The 21,918-nt window shown below is 42.4% G+C and overlaps 1 protein-coding gene across 1 annotated transcript in view; it reads right to left on the bottom strand.

The window, feature by feature from the left end:
* SUGCT (succinyl-CoA:glutarate-CoA transferase) overlaps positions 1–21,918 on the bottom strand; it is a 1,112,375-nt gene that overhangs the window by 150,586 nt on the left and 939,871 nt on the right. Inside the window, exon 13 of the mRNA XM_040353242.1 lies at positions 15,323–15,386. Within this exon, the coding sequence (XP_040209176.1) occupies positions 15,323–15,386 (64 nt within the window). The remainder of the gene's footprint in view (positions 1–15,322; positions 15,387–21,918) is intronic.

Genomic DNA, 21,918 nt, shown 5'->3' with positions numbered 1-21,918 from the left:
GAATCAGCATAGTCCAGAGGGGCGGCAGCCCTGGAATCAGCATAGTCCAGAGGGGCGGCAGTCCCGGAATCAGCATAGTCCAGAGGGGCGGCAGTCCCGGAATCAGCATAGTCCAGAGGGGCGGCAACCCCGGAATCAGCATAGTCCAGAGGGGCGGTAGCCCCGGAATCAGCATAGTCCAGAGGGGCGGCAGATACCAGATCAACAGACTGGGTAGCAGCCCGGGAACCAGCAAAGTCAAGCTGGTCAGCGGCAGCCACGGAACCCGCTGTGGCAAGCTTGGCAACAGATGGCAGATCACCCACAGCAGGCTTTGCAACAGACGGCAGCATGGAGAAGGCATGGATCGAATCATCGGGTGGCAACATGGAGGAGGCATGGATCGCATCAGCAGGCGGCAACATGGAGGAGGACTGGATTGCATCAGCAGGCGGCAACATGGAGGAGGACTGGATCGCATCAGCAGGCGGCAACATGGAGGAGGACTGGATCGCATCAGCAGGCAGCAACATGGAGGAGGACTGGGTCGCATCAGCAGGTGGCAACATGGAGGAGGACTGGATCGCATTAGCAGTCTGCATGGATGAGGACTGGATCGCATCAGCAGTCTGCATGGAGGAGGACTGGATCGCATCAGCAGTCTTCATGGAGGAGGACTGGATCGCATCAGCAGTCTGCATGGAGGAGGACTGGATCGCATCAGCAGTCTGCATGGAGGAGGACAGGATCGCATCAGGCACCGGATCGGTGGGAACAGGATCAACAGGCAACATGGATAGTGGCACAGATATAAGAGCAGGAGATGAACGTTGTTTCTTTTTTTCTTAGGCTTAGATATTGTATTACTGCATGTAGTTGCCTTGTGCTGAACAAACTGTACTGCTGATGGTAGAAAGGTAGTAACAGTACTAGGGGGAATAGAGGGAAGAGCATCAGAAATACAGGAAGAGGTCTGAGATGTTGCCATGGGTAACAGCACTGCAGGGGGAGCTTTCAATTGATTGCATACAGGGGAAGTGTGCCCTCTGGTGGCAGGGTACTTATGTGACTCATTTAGTACTGGAGATATGATCTCTGACCAAGCTTGTAGCAGAGGTTGAACTAAAGTCAGTCTGTCTCTCCCTTGCTCACATTGCTCATATAAACAGTGTACAGAAGCAATACATTCCAACACCACCTGTTGTGAATAGGCTGCATACTGCTGGAGAAACGAACCTGCACAATTTTTCAGCAACCATCCCAAAAATCCAGCCTGGTACAAAGTAAATGGAGGAGTGAAAACATCATGGCCCTGAGAGGTAACCTGAAATAGTAGCTCAGAACAGACCTGAATGAAAGGTTGTACTTGACCAAATGAAAATCTACCCTCCACGGCTAAGGCATGTGCAGTCAGAATGCTTCCAAGCAGCTCCTCCTCAGTTAGATCCTGCCACAGTGAATGACACACATCTTTATCCCCTACTGCAAGTTGCACACGGCAAATAACTTGCACTCTCAACATTGTGAAAGGAAAAGCAAAAATCCAAATCAACTGGCTCTCAATCCCCAAGTGTAGCAGATCTGGTCGTTAGTGGGCGTCACGATTATGTCAGGTTCAGCGTCTAAAGGTGACCAGACACGTAGCTACACAAGGAAACTGAGACCAAACAAGCATTTATCATTAAAATGATATTTATTTACAGTGAAGATACAACAATAAACATACGCAGCAACCAGTGAAAACATAAACCACTCCAGCAAACAACAAGAATAACTAATAAACCTAACAGCTATCTATATACAATATCTACAACATTGGAGAAAAGGCAAAAGGGATGCAAGGAAAGGGACACCGCTGGGGACAAGAGCATAGAACAAGTCAAGAAGGGTGCAGGATGGATCAGGACAAGGGCAGGTAGCAGGCAGACAGGAAAGGACCAGAATCGTGACGCGCTGGGAGAAGGGAGGAGCAGCCTTAAATATCCACCTGGCAGCTGGAGCCAGGTGTGGCTGATCAGAACCTGCTGGCTTCTGGGAGACACCTGCTAGTGGACACTGGAACTGCAACAAACAGCCCAGAGCAGGATAGTGCCACCAGCAGGTGAACTTAATCCTATAATTGATGCTCGGTACGGTACCTTTCATGCCAGCAGGATATCCATAATTGCCAGCAGCAGGCAGGCCCCAGTCAGACTGTCCTCTGGTCCTGGGGAATTAAGAACACTGCATGGGAGCTGGAGAGAAGGGGGAGCGGAGAGCACCGGCAGGGTTGAAGAGAACATGGGTGGGGGCAAAGAGCAGGGAGGAGTGGAGATCACAGGGGTGGGGATCGGAAAACGCTGGGGGGAACTTGAGAGTACTGGTCGGGAGCCAAAAAGAACAGGGGTGGAGAGCACGGGAGGCTGAGAGGGGGGGCTGGAGAGCACTGAGGGGGCTAAGAGTGTGGGGGTGAAGAGCATTGGGGGGAGCTTGAGAGCACTGGGGGGCAGAAAGAACAGGGGTGGAGAGCAGGGGGCCTGGAGAGCACTGGGGGTACAAAGAGCAGGGGGGAGTGGGGAGCACTGGGGGGTGGAGACCAATGGGGGGAGCCTGAGAGCACCAGTGGGGGCCAGAAAGAACAGGGGTGGAAAGTACAGGGGGCTGGAGAGCACTATGGGGGGCGGAGAGCACTGGCGGTGTTGGAAAGCACATGGGTGGGGGTAAAAAGAACAGGGGTGGAGAGCACGGGGGGCTGGAGAGCACTGGGACGGGGGCTGGAAAGTGATGGGGAGAGCTGGATAGCACTAGGGGGAGAAAGAACAGGGGTGGGGAGCACGGGGGCTGCAGAGCACTGGGGTGGGGGCTGAAAAGTGATGGGGAGAGCTGGAGAGCACTGGGGGAGAAAGAACAGGGGTGGGGAGCACTATGGGAGGCAGAGAGCACTGGTGGGGTTAGAGAGCACATGGGTGGGGGCAGAATGCAGGGGGAGTGGAGAGTACAGGGATGGGGAGCGGAGAATGCTGGGGGTAGCTTGAGAGCACTGGAGGGGGAGCTAAAAAGAACAGGGGTGGAGAGCACAGGGGGGCTGGAGAGCAATGGGTGGAGCTTAAGAGCACTGGGGGGCCAGAAAGAACAGGGTGGGGAGCACAGGGGGGCTGGAGGGCACTGGGGTGGGGGCTGGAGAGTGATGGGGAGAAGAAAGAACAGGGGTGGGGAGCACTGGGGGCTGGAGAGCACTGGGGTGGGGGCTGGAGAGTGATGGGGAGAGCTGGAGAGCACTGGGGGAGAAAGAACAGGGGTGGAGAGCACTGGGATGGTGGCTGGAGAAGGATGGGGAGAGCTGGAGACCAGGGGGGCAGAAAAAACAGGTGTGGAGAGAACTGTGGGGAGAGGGGCTGGAGAGTGTGGTGGTGGAGGAGAGCTCTGGGGGGAGCCACAAGGAGAACTGGGTGGGGCCAGCAAAAGAAGTTGGATAAGAGGAGAAGCAGGGGTGGCTGTATATAGAGGAATTGAGCTTTCTATATTCCTCCATACAGCTGCGGAATGCTTGATTCTCCTCCTCTCCCTCCTGCAAGCATTCAGAGGCTGTATACCATTTAAAATAAAAAATGGCGCAGGAATCCCCTTAATATCCATACCAGACCTGAAGGACTTTTATCCGTATTGCCAGGACCCGACAATTAATTTAAATACCTTTTTATCCTTTAGAAATGTCATTTTGTGCAGAGACTGTAATAAACACGGGAAACATGCGCTACTTTACAGGCATACTATAGACACCCCCCAGGTACAAAATTTAAAGGAATATTTAACTTTTATTGTTTCACTTTAAGCATTATTAAAATCACTGCTCTAAAAAAAAAAAACAGTTTTAAAACTTTGTTTGCATTGATACATGTCCCCTGGGGCAGGACCCAGGTCACCAAACACTTTTTAAGACAACAACTTGGATATTTTACCTTCAAAATTAGCACTTTTGATTTTTTATGTTCGTGTCCTATAGACTTTAACGGTGTTCGCATTAATTTTTTGCCTGTTGGTATGTTCTGCTGCAAACCGAACCAGGGGTGTTCGGCTCATCCCTAGTAGCTACCATCAAATAATTTTCTGGCTTTTCCCATCAGAAAGTACTCGGTATCTAGGGATATGTCTGGCACCCTTATTATGGGCTATGTATAATGATAACTACCCACAAGCCTTTTTGAGAGTTTAACAATGGCTAGGTATATGGGGCCAGATTCACGTAGCTGCGGCGCAGCGTAACGTAACCCGTTTACGTTACACCGCCGCAAGTTTTCAGATTTAGTGCCCGATCCACAAAGCACTTACCTGGAAATTTGCGGCGTTGTATCGTAAACACGTCCGGCGCAAGGCGGCCCAATTCAAATGGGGCGGGTACCATTTAAATTAGGCGCACTCCCGCGCCGGACGTACTGTGCATGCTCCCGTTGCAAATTTTCCGACGTGCTTTGCGCGAAATTACGACGCGCCGACGTCTTGAGAATCGCGACATGATCAACGTACTTACACCGGAAAAAAGAAAAAATTCCAAAAAAATTCAAAAGTGACGCGGGAAAGACGGGCATACTTTAACATGGCGGAGTACTTTTACACCATATTAAAGGTGCCCTATCTTTGCGACGGAAATCTAACACTTGCGACGACGTAACGACGGGAAAAACCTTTGTGGATCGCCGTAACTCCTAATTTGCATACCCGACGCTGGTTTACGACGCAAACTCCCCCCAGCGGCGGCCGCGGTATTGCATCCTAAGATCCGACAGTGTAAGTCCATTACACCTGTCATATCTAAGGGATATCTTTGCGTAACTGATTCTATCTCTTATCTCTTTTGTGAATCTGGCCCATGGTCCCTATCTCCTTCATGGGAAGAGTTGCAGCTATTAAGATGTCCATTTTGCCAAAGCTTCTTTATTATTTTAGAGCCCTGTCTGTCTATGTCTCCCATAGGATCATTGAACAGATTCCAAGGGATATTAATACTCTTATTTGGAAAAATATGAAACCTAGATATGGTAAATTAATAACACATAGGCCCCTCCATCAAGGAGGTCTAGGCCTACCTAATATATGGCACTACTACGTGGTTGCTAGACTAGCCCAAACGGCACAGCTTCCCTGGCTTCAATTTGAAATGTCACCTATTTGCCCGTTCTACTTGCCAGGCCCTTTATGGCATACCACGGTTTGACCCAGAGAGACTGGCTCTCTGAACAGCATTACTTCCCAAGCATTACACTTACGGTCATTATACCACCATAATTTTAAACTATGTTCCCCTAGCCACCCCCCTTTTTTAATTTTTGGGTGATAGAAGATTCCCCCCAGCCTGTGGCTCACAGAATGACTTCTATTGTTGGTAGTCAAACAACCTCGCTACCCTGAGAATAGAAGTTTATAAATATCTTCAGGTCAGTCACTATACACTATACGCTAGACCTAGATTCACGGAATTTGAATCCATCTGTTATAATTCCTCTAGTAAGAAAGGGGTCATATGTAGGAAATATAAGCTATTCAAATGTTCAAATAAGATACATCTGTTCTATCCAGTTGTTCTGGAAAACTGTTTTATGGGGTGCCAAGTCACAGGCTCATTTATCCATATATTTTGGAGCTGCCCTGGCCTCCAGCCGATATGGCCTAAAGATGCTTCTAGAGTGGCCCAAATGACAGAGTCTCTTATCACGTTGACCCTGCCAATGTGTCTGCTTTTTGCATCATTCCCAGGGGTCCCAGCCCCAACCCAAAAATGTACTCACACACTCTTTTGCACAAATATTTGGGCTATCGCGCTAAATTGGCAATCTCCTACAGTGTCCTGGGCCCAGGTGCTCCAAAGAATGGAAACCATAAGATTAATGGAACATGTACATCATACCATTGTTGATACGATGCATATCTTAGATCGCAAATGGATAAGCTGGGAATCATATGGTAGCTGCATAGGACATTGATAATTATCCCACAATAATATCACTGGTTGCACGAGATATAAAGTTAATTGCATAATTTACCCTTTTTTGCTCCTTATTTTATTTTTCACTTTATATTTTAGTTTATTAAGAGGTTTAGGAACTGCAGTCTGCTCACATAATTTGTAATAAAAACATCTTTGCCATTCTGAAGCTTGCCTCCAACCACTTTGCATATTATTTTATAGATACAGTGATCCTGTTCTTGCCAAATATGCTGCAGAAATCTCCCTCTACTAAGTCTGGCTACATCCAAATGTGGGCAGCTGAAGCTGCTGCCTGTTCACTTTATGGATTTACACAGACACAGAGGCACACATCCAGCTCTATCGCTTTCATTGGCCCTCCTATGACTTATCCCTCCTCCCTTCCTGGTAAATTCTCATGAGAGTGAGAGAGAGCTGTGCATGAAGTCATAAGCCTAGGCTAATGACCAGAAAAGAAACAGGAACTGGGCTGTATAAGGAGTTTACTGACAGAAAAAAATAAGTTTTACTATCCAAAGTTAAAACAAGGGCAGAAGATTTAATAGATGCAAAGATGAAAACATTATTGAAGGTCCGCTTTAAGAATGCTGTCGGGCTTGTCTTTAGTTATTTTTATTCCTTTTTTATATGTACCAGGAAACAGAAATCGAATTTATCTAGGTGCAGTTACACTCCCTACATCCACAGGCTGGACTGGAATGGAATATTTCAAAAGTATGAGCAGTTATATACATGCGACTCCGGACTGTATCCAAGTCTCTAATCTGCATCTTGTGCCTTGGTTATAACTATTCAACTTTATGTACGAATTACATCCTGTGTACTGATTCCTTCTGTTATGCCTCGTACATACGGCCGGACTTTACAAGAAAAAAAGTCAGGCGGGTTTTTTTCTTGGAAAGTCCGGCCATGTGTAGCCTCCATTGGACTTTTTTTGTCGGAAGTCCGACGGACCTTAGATAGAGAACCTGTTCTCTTTTTGTCCATCGGACTTCCAACGGGGTCACGCAAGACTTTTGCACGGTCAAAAGTCCGACCTTATGTACGAGACATTATGCTCTTAAAATCTCAATAAAAGCATTTTTCATAAGGAGCCAGACAAGCAGGAAGTGTGGAGATCAGAGCAGAATTACAGCAACTTCAAAGCAAAAACGAACAATGAGGACATGAAACTAGTACTGCAGTAAGGTAAAGGAAGCTATTTAGCTAAAAAAAATTCCTTTAGTGATCCTTTAAGAAAAATGAACATATATTTTCTCAAGATAGGTCACTCACTCATGAACATTGAAAACGGTCCTGAAGAAGCACCTATGCAAAATGCGTTGATCTTTTTTTTTTTTATTACTATGTCATGAAGCAATCATTTATACGTTCACATGAGAGATGTGATTGTATATTAGGGATATGTTATCCCATGATATCTTTTATCTTGTTTTTTTGATACCATTCAATAAAATGTATGTATTTTATTTGTTGTAGTCTCCCTGGTACCAGTAGTACGCTTTTATTTAATTTTTTTTGCTTTTGGGTATTTATACTACAGATGAAGGTTGGAAGCAGATGAGATATTTTAAATTTATTTCTTTACAAAAACAAACAAAAAATCAATCAGCCAAACATGTATTCTTGCTACCAGACCAATCATTACAGATCAAGAAAAATATTGTCATTTACTCTTTCTGACCAAATTTAAGAATTGAGTAACCAGACGAAACAGAGCATTGTCTGTAAGTTTACATTTCCTGCTCTGCACCAAAGACAAACTGTATACCGCACAGAGAGTTTCTTTTTTCCCAGTACAAGTACTAATTACCAATAACAATAGTGGGAATGATGTGTATGCTGATATTTCAAAGACTCTCAGGGAAAATAATAAAAAAAACTTCCTCTTGCATTTTCCACTCTTGTAAAATTGGCATGTTTTTATTGAGTGCATTAAAATTTGATTTTCCTCCTAGTGTCATATTTGGCTAACACCCCTGCTCTGACAAACTATGGAAAACACACATACATATTTTAGCTGATATATTTTTACTTTCTGGGAAACTTTCACTGAATCTGAATGTGCCTTATACAGTTGTAGATAACAACTTGAAGAAACATTTCAAAATGAATCATTAAAATAATTTCCTTTTTTAAAGGGTTAAAACCTAAATTCTCTAAAGCAGTAACATCATTTTTGATTTATAATAAAAACAAAACTGATAGCAAATTACCATCATAAAGAACTTTAAAGTGGTTCTAAAACCAACATTATTTTTACCTTAAAGTGGTTGTAAAGGTAAACAATGTTTTCCCTAAATAGCTTCCTTTACCTTACATAGTTACATAGTTAGTCAGGTTGAAAAAAGACACAAGTCCATCCAGTTCAACCACAAAAAATAAAAAAACAAAATAAAAAACACAGTACAATCCTATACACCCAACTCCATACCCACAGTTGATCCAGAGGAAGGCAAAAAACCCCAGCAGAGCATGATCCAATTTGCTACAGCAGGGGAAAAAATCCCTTCCTGATCCCCCGAGAGGCAATCGGATTTACCCTGGATCAACTTTACCTACAAATCTTAGTACTCAGTTATATTCTGTACATTTAGGAAAGAATCCAGGCCTTTCTTAAAGCAATCTACTGAGCTGGCCAGAACCACCTCTGGAGGGAGTCTGTTCCACATTTTCACAGCTCTTACTGTGAAAAAACCTTTCCATATTTGGAGGTGAAATCTCTTTTCCTCTAGACGTAAAGAGTGCCCCCTTGTCCTCAGTGTTGACCGTAAAGTGAATAACTCAACACCAAGTTCACTGTATGGACCTCTAATATATTTGTACATGTTGATCATATCCCCCCTTATTCTCCTCTTCTCAAGAGTGAATAAATTTAGTTCTTCCAATCTTTCCTCATAGCTGAGCTCCTCCATTCCTCTTATCAGTTTGGTTGCCCTTCTCTGCACTTTCTCCAGTTCTCCGATATCCTTTTTGCAGTCCTCCTTCACTTACCTCACCCTTTGACTTTGCTTTTAAATGTCTTTATTTCTTCTGAGAAATCCTCACATCCTGTTCTTCTGTATGTAACTACACACAGTAACGCAAGGCTTTCTCCCTGGTGTGGAGAAAGCCTTTTGAGGGCGGAGGGGGCGAGCAGGCAACTCTCTACTTTGCAGATAAAGGAGCTGTGTGTTAGTGGGCGTCCTGACACTCTCGCTTGCCCCCTCCCCCCTCAGGAGGCTTTCTCCACACCAGGGAGAAAGCCTTGCATTACTGTGTGTAGTTACAGACAGAAGAACAGGAAGTGAGGATTTTTCAGAAGAAATAAGGACATTTAAAAGCAAAATCGAAGGATGAGCTACGTGAAGTAAGTGCACTAAGGTAAAGGAAGCTATTTACGAAAAATATTTTTTACCTTTACAACCCCTTTAATGCATTCCCAGGATTAGGGTAAAAAATATTTTACATCTTGCTGTCCTCCTCCTCCTCTCTAAATACTTACCTGAGTCCTCTATCAATCCAGCGCTGTGTGTGGCAGCAGTCTTCTATCCTTACACTTCCTCTTCACAAAGGGACTTGGGCATTGGTCATTGGCTCCTGCTTCTGTCAATCAAATGTGAGGAGGAAGCAGGGTCAAGTCCCGCTGTTTGGGTATATGGTGCACAGCTCCATAGACACACACAGCCCAGGAGTGATAACGTACTGTGTGCCCCCAAAGCAAGTGGTCAAGGGAGATGAGGAGGAGGAGCCAAGATTGCCAGCAGGGAACCCCAAAAGAGGCGGTTCAGGCTGCTCTGTGCAAATCCATAGCGCAGAACTGGTAAGTATAACGTTTGTTATTTACAGATTTAACCACTTCCCACCCATAGGATATCATATGATGTCCTGGACTTTGAGTGGAGATATCTGAATGATGCCTGCCGCTTCAGGCATCATTGTGATAACTTTTTTTTCAGCTGGCGATTCTCTCACATGTAAAAACCATCATACTGGCTGTTTAGCCACTTTATTGCTTTTACAGGCGGCGGGAGGGGAGCTGGAGCTGGAGAATGAATACCCCAGCAGCGAAGGATTACCATAGAGCTGGCCAGGGACCATATGGTCCCCGGCCAGCTCTATGACCCTTGGAGGCCGGAAGTGACATCATGATGTGACTTCCAGCACCAGCATTTTTTTTATTACAGGTTTTTCAGCATAGAGGACAGTTGTGAGGAATTATAGACCTTAGATATCTGTAAAGAGGACCTGTCATGCCCTATTTCTATTACAAAAGATGTTTACATTCCTTGTAATAGGAGTAAAAGTAATGCAAAAAAAAACAACTAAATGGAAACTGTAAAAATAAAAAATAAAACAAACAATAAAAAAATAGGAATATGCCCCCATTCCCTTGTGATCGCAAGCAGAAGTGAATGCATAAGTAGGTTGTGCCTGAATATGTAAATGGCGTTTAAACCACACATGTGAGGTATCACAATTAATTAGAGCGAGAGAAATAATTCTAGCACAAGACCTCCTCTGTAACTCTAGAGTGGTAACCTGTAATAAATGTTTAAGCGTAGCCTATAGATATTTTTAAGTACCGAAGTTTGGCGCCATTCCATGAGTGTGCGCAATTTTAAAGCGTGACAAACATGTTAGGTATTTTTTTAATAACATAATCTTTCACATTACACAGAAAAATTGGGGTAAATATTGTGTTATTTTTTTTTTTCAAGAAAAATTGCTGAGAAAATACTGTGTGACATAAAAAATTGCATTCCAGATCATTATTATTGCCGGCACCGTTCCTGTACTACTTTTGCATGAACCCGCACAGATGTCTGTCAAATCACCCCCTAAGTTGGACTGCATTGCCGGTTTGAAATCGTGCGAGTCCAGCTGAACTCATACGATTTCTAACCCACATCAGTGTGAACCTGGGCTGATAGTCAATTTAAGAGAGCAGTAGTTAAAATGTGCCAACATCATATATCTATGATGAATGGATACATGCACAACACAGCCATTTTATTCTTCATTAATATCTCTCCCTTTTTTTCTGTCTCTCTCTAATCTATATTTTCAAGTAAATTACAAGCACAAAGGAATTGTTTAAAAATAATAATTGTTTAATTATCTGATCATTTATGACCCAGGCAATTCTCTCTTTAGAATCTATCAGTAGTCAGCCAGCCATGTAGGACCAATATTTTCCTAAGTTTTATGTTCGTTTCATAGTTTGAAAGGTTATGGTAAAACTGTGTTCATCGCTGACTTAAATGTTGACCAGGAACGATGACCAAGAGGCAGTCTAAAGCCTAGTACACACTATAAGAAAATAAGAACATATTCTACAATTCTCAAATGGCATAGGCCAAAATACATACTAGCTGGGTCTTCCTAGTCATTCTTTGCTTCTGAATACAGTATGATTACTGTACACACTGAATGAAAATTGGACGTTTGCGTACGATAAAAAAATTCTAGCTTGAACTTTTCTTCCGAACAGTTGGAATCAGTTGTCGTAAGCACTTTACGAACGAACAGATAATCGACCGATCATTCTCCATACAGATGTTTTTGTACGATTTTCCTGAAATGTATTTTCATTGATATACTACATCCCATAGCTTGCTCTAACTTCAGGAGATCACCCGACATTTCAGTATAGTTAACTTCTTTATGTTCCCTAAAACATTTTTGGAGACACTCTTGAATGGTTGCAATGAAACTTTTTTAACATCACCTAAAGCCAAATTCCAAGGTTACAAAAATAGATACTGAGGTTATTTCCCTCTCCCTACAACCCTTTCTGGTCTATATTTCTGCTTTATTAGTACTGTGAAATGGTATTCATGTGAACACATTCTTCTGCTCTACCCAGTTGACAAAGAACGTGCCATCGTCAATGGACTGAAATATGTCATGTACACATCTCCTGCAGTCAAAATTACAGAAGGTGTGACCATGATTGCCTGCCATTGAAACAAGTGGCTGCATGATGCTGGGCATCATTTTACTAGGCAATAATGTGCCGTCTAGTGAATTAAAGGCAAGCACAGTACCACACAGTATAGAGAAGGGTGAAGAATAACCTGCTGGAGTTTTATTTGAATAGTAAAATAATGAAAAAAAAAATGAGTATCCGTAGTTGGGGTTTAACTAAAATTGTATTATTGTGTCAATTCTCTACTTCTAGGACTTAAAAAAAAGCACTGTTGGGGAGATCACCTCAATGGTGATACAAGTGGCAATAAAATCTGACAGAGGTTCGCACCCTTCCTCACCTCTACTGTAAGGTATCATGCTATGGATGGAGAGAGGCAGAAAACATGTCCAGTGTAAATGTATGCATGTTTTTCCACATTCAGGATGCCACATACAATCTGCCAAACAAGTGAATGCATGTAGCTGTACGCTTTTAAACACAGATGCTTCTGTGAATCGATGTTCATCTACACATGCACCTATGGCATGCTTCTAGAATGAAGAAGCTAAACATTCGGGAAATACATAGTGTATTCATCTGTAGGTAAACCCCCAATACACAGAAGCATCAGACTTACAAGACCTACAGACCTCTCAACCTTTTTTCAGTTGTGGCACCCTTTAAAATGTTGCACATCTCAAGGCACTCCATTCTAAAATGTAAAAAACTAAACTAATTGTATATATCATAGCAGCATCCACACACCTAGGGTACCCAACATTAGAGGTGATTTATTCTTACAAAGAAAATATACCTTTACACACTAGTACTACCTAGTGGTTGGTTGTTATTCTGCACAATAAACACATGTGGCTTTGTTGTAACACAAAGGCAGGGTTAATCCACTTTCTGGCTTCAGGACAATTTTAAGGCATTTTGCCAAGGCTTCCCTGAAGAATCCAGAAGGCACCCTAGTTAAAAAAATGTTGTACTAGAGTACAGCCACACACAGACACTTGGCAGGCTGTATGTGGCACCTGCAGCTCCCTGGGTGTGAGAAAAAGTCTGGAATTTTACACTGCATATTTTCAGTCTTTTACTGTCTGTGTGGACAAGGTCAACAATGTTTTATTACCCTCTGCATCCCCACTGGAGTGATCTCAGTAACCACATAGGAAAATGAAAGAAAATATCCCCACTAGCTACAGAAACAAAGGTTCAAAAGTTTAACCCTACCCGCCGTTTCCAAAACAGTTTGCCTAAATAATGCTTTAATAATTTTAAGCTTTTAAAAGGTCCGATGTGCTGCCTAGAGATAGCTAGAGAAGGGTTTAGGAGGATACCAGTTGCATTCTTGAGTTTCCCATTATCAGTTGTGGTTCCACATAGCCAAACATACACAATAGAAGCGTCTTGGGTAAGTATGACTCTGTATATGTAGCGTAGAACTTGGTCCCAAAAAGAACTGACAGGTTTGCAAGGACAGAAATTATGTAGCAGGGAAGGTCTACTAGCCCAGCAGCAGGAGCATGTAGCCGACAGCAGGTTGGCAGGGTCCATGAAAGCTGGTATAAAGGCCCTGTGGAGAATCTTCGGTGTTATTTCCCTCCACAGCTCATTGACCACCAATTTGCAGGTGGCCCTGTATCACTCCAAAAGTTTGTCTCCATCCACCGCCTACGGAGTGTCTGGAATTGTACTATTCTGGTTTCTGGCTTGGCCATAAAAATATCATTTGTTTAACTTCAGCACAGTAGCTATCATATCAGAGACAGCATCCTGATGTTCGACCCACACATGAACACTCAACAATTATTAGTATTCTCAACAAGCATATCTAGAGTTCCCTTGTTCCTACTCCGGGAAGCCAAAACGTGGTAAGTAAGTAAATGCAATCCTACTTGTGTCTCAGTTGTACTCAGAATTATACTACAGGATGAACAAAATGTTTTTGTAGGCATACATTGTTCCACAGAAATAACTGGTGATTTACATTAACAGCTTGATCTTTCTCAATACATCAGATTCCGCAGCTATATTTCAGTTTTGAAGGATATGTGTTTCAAGTAAAAGACTAATTCCATAATAACAAGGCATTAACATTCTGTAAATGCAATGCTTGATCACTTCTAGCTCCTTAGCTTCTTACTACACAGTGTAAGTTTTTTTTCTCTTTAAAATAGTTTTGCACAAAGCAGCCTGGATCCTCCTCTTCTCAGGTCCCTCTTTTTTGCACCTAGCCACTTCCTCCTGTCGAGTGCCCCCACAGGTAACAGCTTGCTATTGGTGTGCCAGAGCAACAGCTCTGTGTCCATTCAGACATGGAGCTGCACTTTGGCTTGCCCCTTCTCTCTCCTGATTGGCTAACTGACTTTGATTGACAGCAGTTGGAGCCAATTGAGCTGCTGCTGTGTCTCAGCCAATCAGCGGAGAGTTGGCCGAGGCACTCGTGCACTTTGCTGGACAGAGATGGGGTTTAGGTAAGTATTATGGGGGCTGAGGGAGGCTGCTACACACAGAAGGGTTTTTATCTTAATGCATAGAATGCATTAAGATAAAAAACCTTCTGCCTTTACAACCACTTTAAAGTGTTTAATACTGTAGCTGTCCATTTTCTCTCTGGTAGTTGATGCTTTACAGTCTCCAGCTTGGATTCTAAATCCAATTCTTAGGTGGTATGTAGGGCTTCTCGTTGTTAAAATAATTTAGAATTTATAGTACACTTTACCTGTATAGTGTAGTTTAATTTGTAGTTTTCCCTGACATATCCTTGGACATTTCTTTCAACTCCCTCTTCTTGCACTTTGCACATGTCCCATAAGGAGTATACTTTTTCTCTAAGATAGATTAAGTAATGTATGCAGAATGATTGCAAGTTCCCATTGGAACCTAAACGCTTTCCTACCTGCATGAAAACCTCAATAGCCAGATTACAGACTGCCAATAAGTTCCAGATGTGTTTATGTGTCTACAAATGTGTACAAGCGAGTATCTATGTGCAAAAATGTAGCAAATATATACTGAATATACATACAGTGTTTGTGTGTGTGTGTATATATATATATATATATATATATATATATATATATATATATATATATATATATATATATATATATTTTAATTACTGTACCTCTTTATTTTACGTCTATCATTGATATTTATACAACTTTTTGTTGGTCTGCTCTACTTGTATAAAAAGTATATTTTTTCATAGGATTAAAAAATGTACTCCACTTTAGTTTATCAAAGCTCATTAGTAAGTGAAGTTTATATAGTAGTGACTAATATAAAACATACCGCTGTAACAGCAGAAGGATCAAAGTGCTAAGTGTAAAGTACAATAGCCCATAGAAACCAATCAAAATGTACTACAGGAAAGTTGGAGCTTTAGGTTATTAGTTAAAAAGTTTAAAAAATAAAAAATATATCAAACAAAATAGCAAATCAGAAATTGTCAAATTATTAAAGTCAACTGTGCAGCTAACCTGGAACTGAAATTTTGCCCACTGTAGGATGATCCATTTCAAGTATAAGGCCATTGTGTGCAACCTGCAAAATATATAAAAAAGCCATGAACATTTTAATGTATACGCATTTCATTATATACAGGCAGGATAAACAGCCTTATATCATCCCTCTTAGGTAAAAAGCAGGAAGAGCTGACTTTGGGATATATATATATATATATATATATATATATATATATATATATATATATATATATAACATTGAAAAAAACATGTTATCATACACAGAGTTTTGATTGTGTGAAAGGGTTCATTTGATTAAGTAGACACTGTTGGCTGAGTCACAAGGATGCCATGCTGAGGAGGACATCTGCCTATCTTTGACCAACATTACAAATTGAAGAGCATAATGTAGTAACCCACTTCAACCAATTAGAATTGATATTTTTAGTCAATAATCATATGGTTTTAGTAGAAATTATCTAATTGGATGCTGTGGGTCAATACAGCTTTACACTTTAACGTTATTCCTAGTCTTTGCATCATAAGATGCCTAAAAGAGAAAAGGAATATATTTTGCTATGAATATTTCTTTCCATTAAAATAAACATTTGCTAAGAGACGATAGAGGGAGAAAGAAGAAGGCTGACATTTCTTATCACTCTCTAAAAATGCTTCAATTCCTTGACTCAATGACTCAAGGTTGATCTACTAAAGCTTTTCACTTTGCTAGTTAATTTTCCCTCAGCTGTGTGAATGTACTGAAGATTCACTTTGCAGAGAATACCCAATTAATTCCAATGAAAATATAAAAATAATTAGAAAAAGTATATATAAAAATGGGTAGCATGAAATTGTCCAAAATGTCTTGGTATGCTGATGCCTTAAGAGTTTGCTTCATTGGAACTGTATGCTGATGCCTTAAGAGTTTGCTTCATTGGAACTAAGACGCCAAGCCTAACCCCTAAAAAACAACCCCACACCATAATCCCCCCTCCACCAAATGATTTGGACCAGTGCAAAAAGCAAGGTCCATAAAGACATTGATGAGCGAGTTTGGGGTGGAGGAAGTTGACTGGCCTGCATAGAGTAATGACCTCAAATTGATAGAGCACCTATTACTTTACTTCCCAAACCATGTAAGGACCCTAAAAAAACTGTAGTTACAGGTCAATATCCCTTATCATTCAGCGCTTAGTCATGGCATGACTAAGCGCTGAAGTACAGCATGAAACGCGTCGGCCTATACTGTACCTTTTTGCTTGCGGTGAATGCATGTGCATTTGAAAATAAAGACCTAATTTGTTTTAGTCATTTTGGAGTGCGGCAGTCCAGAGTTTTTTTCGTCTATTTGCTACAATCAGCATCGCCAGCACCCTGGTGGTTCAACAGCCCTTAATGATAAGTGAGGCTCACCTGGAGCGGTGAAAGATTTGTCAATGAATCTATGGTGCCCCCATAGATCCCTGTACTTAGATTCCCCACATCTGTTGGTCTAGGACAATTACTTAAAAAAAAACTCCCATATGCATAACCCCCTCATTCCACTATTTGCCAAGCCAGTATTTGGTCCATGGGTAGGGACGTTTTCCATGGCAGACTTCTCCAGAGACTCCTGGCCTCAACTTTAGCATGCCTTAGTCTGCTACACTAGGATCCCAGACTAGACTTGTGCACAACGGAAAAATTTGTTTAGTTTAGTTTCTTTTCGTCCTGTCATAAATTAGTTTAGTTTAGTTTCTTTTCGGTCCTGTTAATTCGTAATCATTCGTAATTTTGCTAAACGAGATTTTTCGTGTTCGGACTAATTTATATTTTCACAAGCACCATTTTTCGTTGAATCGGAGTGATTTGTATTAATGTAAGCCTTAATTTTAGTTGATTTATAATTCGTACTTTCGGTAGAGTACATTGTTTTTCGTTGATTTGTAACTTTTTTGGGTTCGTTAATTCGTAATTTTACGTGTCTCTCTCACAATGGCGCTGCCCAACGTGCTTCGAATGAATTTGTACCTTTCTACATACATTGTGGTTATTTGTAACGATTCTAAATCTCATATTTTGATTTTATTTTTGACATGCGGCTTTAGCCTCCGCCCCTGTACACCATTTTGAGAGGAAGTTCAGCACGGTGAGGGAGGAGCAGAGAGCAGAGCAGAGAGTGTTATTGTTGGGTGTGTGGTTGGGATCACAACAAGACTTGCTGTTGCATTAGGCCGCATTAACGCAACAACAAATTATGCCAAAGGCATTCGGGCATTCGCTATTTGCTATATATAATTTATTTCGGATTTGGTTTTAATCGTAATTACTTTGTTCGGAAATTGGAATGCTTCTGAATGTCCGAAAGTTGCAAAATGTGTCATAATTTTGATTCGTTACAAAACAAATTGCACAAGCCTATCCCAGACCCTTTTTTATGTCAACCTCCACTACACACCCTACTGACTGGTTTACACCCAGGCAATTACAAAGCTAACTAGATAAATATTTCTCTAGAAGAATTTATCGTATACAGTGACCTACCCAATAATTTATTCCTCATTATATGATACTACCTGGCACTGTACTCTGTAATGTGTGAAGTACAGTAATGTATACTGCACATGTTACACTGCTGTCAGATGGCAAAGATCAAGATACCCATACTGTATTTATGGGGTGCGATATATGTACTGCATGTGTACAAACTTTATATACAGACAGTATAATATAATTTTACTGAACACACGTTTGCTCAAAATGTAAAAAAAAATCTATACCAGACCGTTATCTGAACAAGCAGCCTGGCAGGCCAGGAAAGGGGGGGACGAGCGAGCCCATAGAAGGCCGTTTGCCTTCAACACAGGGAGGGAGCACCTTGTCCCCACAACCCTGGCTCAGTGGTTGTGGGGGTCTGCAGGTGGGGGACTTTTTGGAATCTGGAAGCCCCCTTTAACAAGGGGGCTCCCAGATCCCGCACCCCTTCACCAAAAAAAGTGTCAAAAAAGTAAAAACCACAACAGTTTTTGACAATTCCTTTATTAAAATAAAAGAACAAATTGACCCACGATGTACATCCATAGTCAATTACACCGACCGATGACCCCCAAAAAATGAAAACATGACATCAGAAGGGGCGGGGTCACTCGGTTACATCACTGGGTGCCCCCAACCTTGCCTATATAACAGCTGTCACAGCCAAGAGTGAGCAGTTGGCGGGCGGCCTCCCATCGAGGCAGAGTATTTTTTTCTATTTTTTGGGTCCGTCGGGCAGTGTGATTGAAGATGGATGGACATCACAGGATACTTTTTTTTTCTTTTTTAATAAAGGAATTGTCAAAAATTGTCTTTTGTGGTTTTTACTTTTTGTCAATTTTTTTAGTGAATGGGTAGGGGTACAATGTACCCCATACTTATTCACATAGAGGTGGACCGGGATCTGGGGACCCTTTGTTAAAGGGTGCTATTCAATTCCGATAAGCCCTCACCAAAAGCACCCTCCCCATGTTGAGGGCAAGCGGTCTGGTATGGTTCAAAAGGGGGTGATCGCACATCGGAACCATCCGTATTGAAAACCTGCTCCAGAGTGCTCTGGACCTTAGACTGGGGTGAAGGTTCTTCTTGCAACAGGACAACAACCCTAAGCACATAGCCAAGATAACAAATGAGTGGCTATGAGACAACTCTGTGAATGTCCTTGATTGGTCCAGGCAGAGCGCAGACTTGAACCTGATTAAACATCTCTGGAGAGCTATGAAAATGGCTGTGCACTGACACTCCCCTTCCAACCTGATGGAGCTTGAGAGGTTCTGCAAAGAAGAAGGTGTGCCAAACTTGTAGCATCATACTCAAAAAGACTTGAGGCTTTGATTGGTGCCAAAGGTGCTTCACAGGACCTTGCAACACGTCTGCCAGCAGCACACCACCAGCTGTAGAGCATAGCAGGCAAATTTCTCTGCCCTAACTGCTGCAGCACAAGAAAAAATACACTCCGGTCACCCATATGCCCGGCGTCTTAATTACAGCTTGTCAAAATTACTGGCTTTACAACAGGTTCCCAGCCGCTATTTCTTTGCACGGAAGGCCATTACAGCTCTGTACCATCACGTCGAAGGCAATGTTTTGGCATTGTTGGGCAAGGCAATCCACAATATTGCTGACACATGGTCCAGCAAGCATTGTCAGGGACAATATATTTTGTTCAAAGCACACTTTACTTCTTTGAATAGTAACTCTAGTTCTGTTAAGAAAAAAAACAATGCCCTCTGGGTTAAAAATGTATGTTACAGGGGTTTCATCAAGCTATGTTGCAGATTCCTACTTATTTCATATCTGAAGAAAGTGCTTTTTGTTGTGTGCAGAGTGAAACAGAATGGAAGTTACTTTTCATTATTAATTAGCTGAGGCACTTTCAGTATTCTAATGAGGAAAGTTGCAGGGTTTGCAACCATTTATAAACGATAAACTCTTTGGGAGTATTTGACCAAAAATTACATTTGTTTTACAGAGGATGCTTAAAATATGACTTGTTTCTTAGTGCAGACTTCTGAGAAAATCAGTGAGCCAATCACACAAGCAGGAAATGACAATTCTGGAAAAACTCTTTACACCAACTATATGCAGAAGGCCCCCAGGTTGCCATATTGCATTTACAGAAAATTACAACACTGCAGATTGAAAGGGAAATTAAATTTTTAATAACATTTAGGCTGGGTTCACACTAGTGCGAATTGGATGCGGTTTTCACTGCATCCAATTAGCATGTCCGGAGACTGTGACTGGCTTTTAAAGGAGCCAATTCACACAGCTCTGGGACATCTGCGGAGCAGTTTGCCAAAAAGTCCTGTGCATCTTTGGCTCAGGTTCAAAATCAGCCTGATTTGTCCCTGAAACAGAAAACAGTGACGCATTGGACCCCTACTGTGAGACGCTCTGCTCAGCAGCGTGAACCCAGCCTAAATTACAATATGTGTGTGCTACTTTATTTTTTTTCATTATTTCCTATATTTTTCAGATGAAAGTGGAGTTACCCTTTACACCCCTTTCACAGTTAGGGCGTATTGCAGGCGCTATAGCGTTAAAAATAGCGCCTGCAATCTGCCCTCAAACAGCTGCACCATTGTCTCCAGTGTGAAAGCCCAAGGGCCTTCACACTGGAGCGTTGCGCTAGCAGGACGGTAAAAAAAATCCTGCTAGCCGCATCTTTGGAACGGTGAAGGAGCTCCTCCAGCGCTGCTCCCCACTGAAATTAATGGACTTTCTCTGCTGCTAGCGGGGGGTAAAACCACAGCGCTAGTGGCCGAAATGCGCCGCAAATCCACCATAGCGTTGGCGGTATGAGTGGCTTGGTGTGAAAGGGCTCTTAAGGAAAAGCATATTAAATACATTACATACACTTGACACTGTTTCTCATTATAATATCATTGTCTTGTCTTGTCTTGTTGTTTGATAGGATGGTATTCAGGTGCATTATTTCTTTATATCTCCTAAAGGAGAAATAGGGTCAAAGCTCTTTTGGCCCTACTGCTCCTAGGGATTACAGGAGTGCACTTTGTTTTGCAGCCCTGTGACCCGTTTTCAGCTGACAGAGGGCTAAAGTCTGCTGTGGGCAGACATCACTTAACCAGCCCTGGATCGATCCTAATTTTATTTATTTTTTAACAAAAGGAATGTTTATTGAGATAAATCATCAGTTTACATGTAAACAACAACAGCTATCTGCTCACTGAAGACCGAGTACTGATTGGTAAGCGGCCTTTGATTGTTTGGTCTTAGAGGTGGCGGGGGACAGATTGTTTTTTTTTCAATTCTCATACTTCTCTTTTAAAACATCTATTATTCAGTTTCCAACACTAGTTAACACAAACCTCAATAAGGTTAAGGGTTCATGACAATCACGACATTATCTGTGTATTCCGGCTAATGCCTGCCTCACATAGGCGTGCGCACAGGGTGTGCCAGGTGTTCCTGGGCACACCCTAATCACCCTGTCCTGAGTAGATTCCCCCTGCTGCTTGGCTGCAGAGAAAGAGACTGGTAAATCTCTGTCCTCAGTCCCTATCTTAAAAGTGAGACATCAGGGGTCTGTTAAGTCTGTTTAGACCCGTGATATTTCACCAAAGCCCCCCAAGAGGGTTCCTAAAGAATTGTAAAAAAAAAAAAATTGCAAAAATAAAAATTATTAAAATAAACTACTGACACCAATCTCTGCCCTACAGACACTCTACTGGCACTGTCCATTGCTACAGATATATACCGTATTTATCAGGGTATTGCGCTCTCCAGCGTATAGCGCGCACCCCTAATTTTGACCCTAAAATCCTGTAAAAAAAAAAAATTAAAACGTCTGCGGTCTCGGTGGTGTCCTCCCGGCTTCTCCCGCGCTGTCTTCATGTCGAATCCCCGCTTCCCGCGCTCAGTTTGAAGCCTCCGCCGACGTATACCGAGCGCAGTACACTGGGGTATATTCGGCCAGGCTCGGCTTCTCACGCATAAACGTCACAGAGCGTAACTACGAGCGAAGCCGAGCCTGGCCGAATGTACCCGAGCGTACTGCGCTCGGTATATGTCGGCGCAGGCATTCAAACACGGCACGGGAAGTGGGTATCGGCGTATATTGCGCACCCACGATT

The sequence above is a fragment of the Rana temporaria genome, chromosome 5 (genome assembly GCF_905171775.1).
Source record: "Rana temporaria chromosome 5, aRanTem1.1, whole genome shotgun sequence".
NCBI classification, from domain to species: Eukaryota; Metazoa; Chordata; class Amphibia; order Anura; family Ranidae; genus Rana; species Rana temporaria.
Note: the sequence above shows the minus strand (reverse complement) of the source record. Positions and strands in the feature narration are given on the sequence as shown.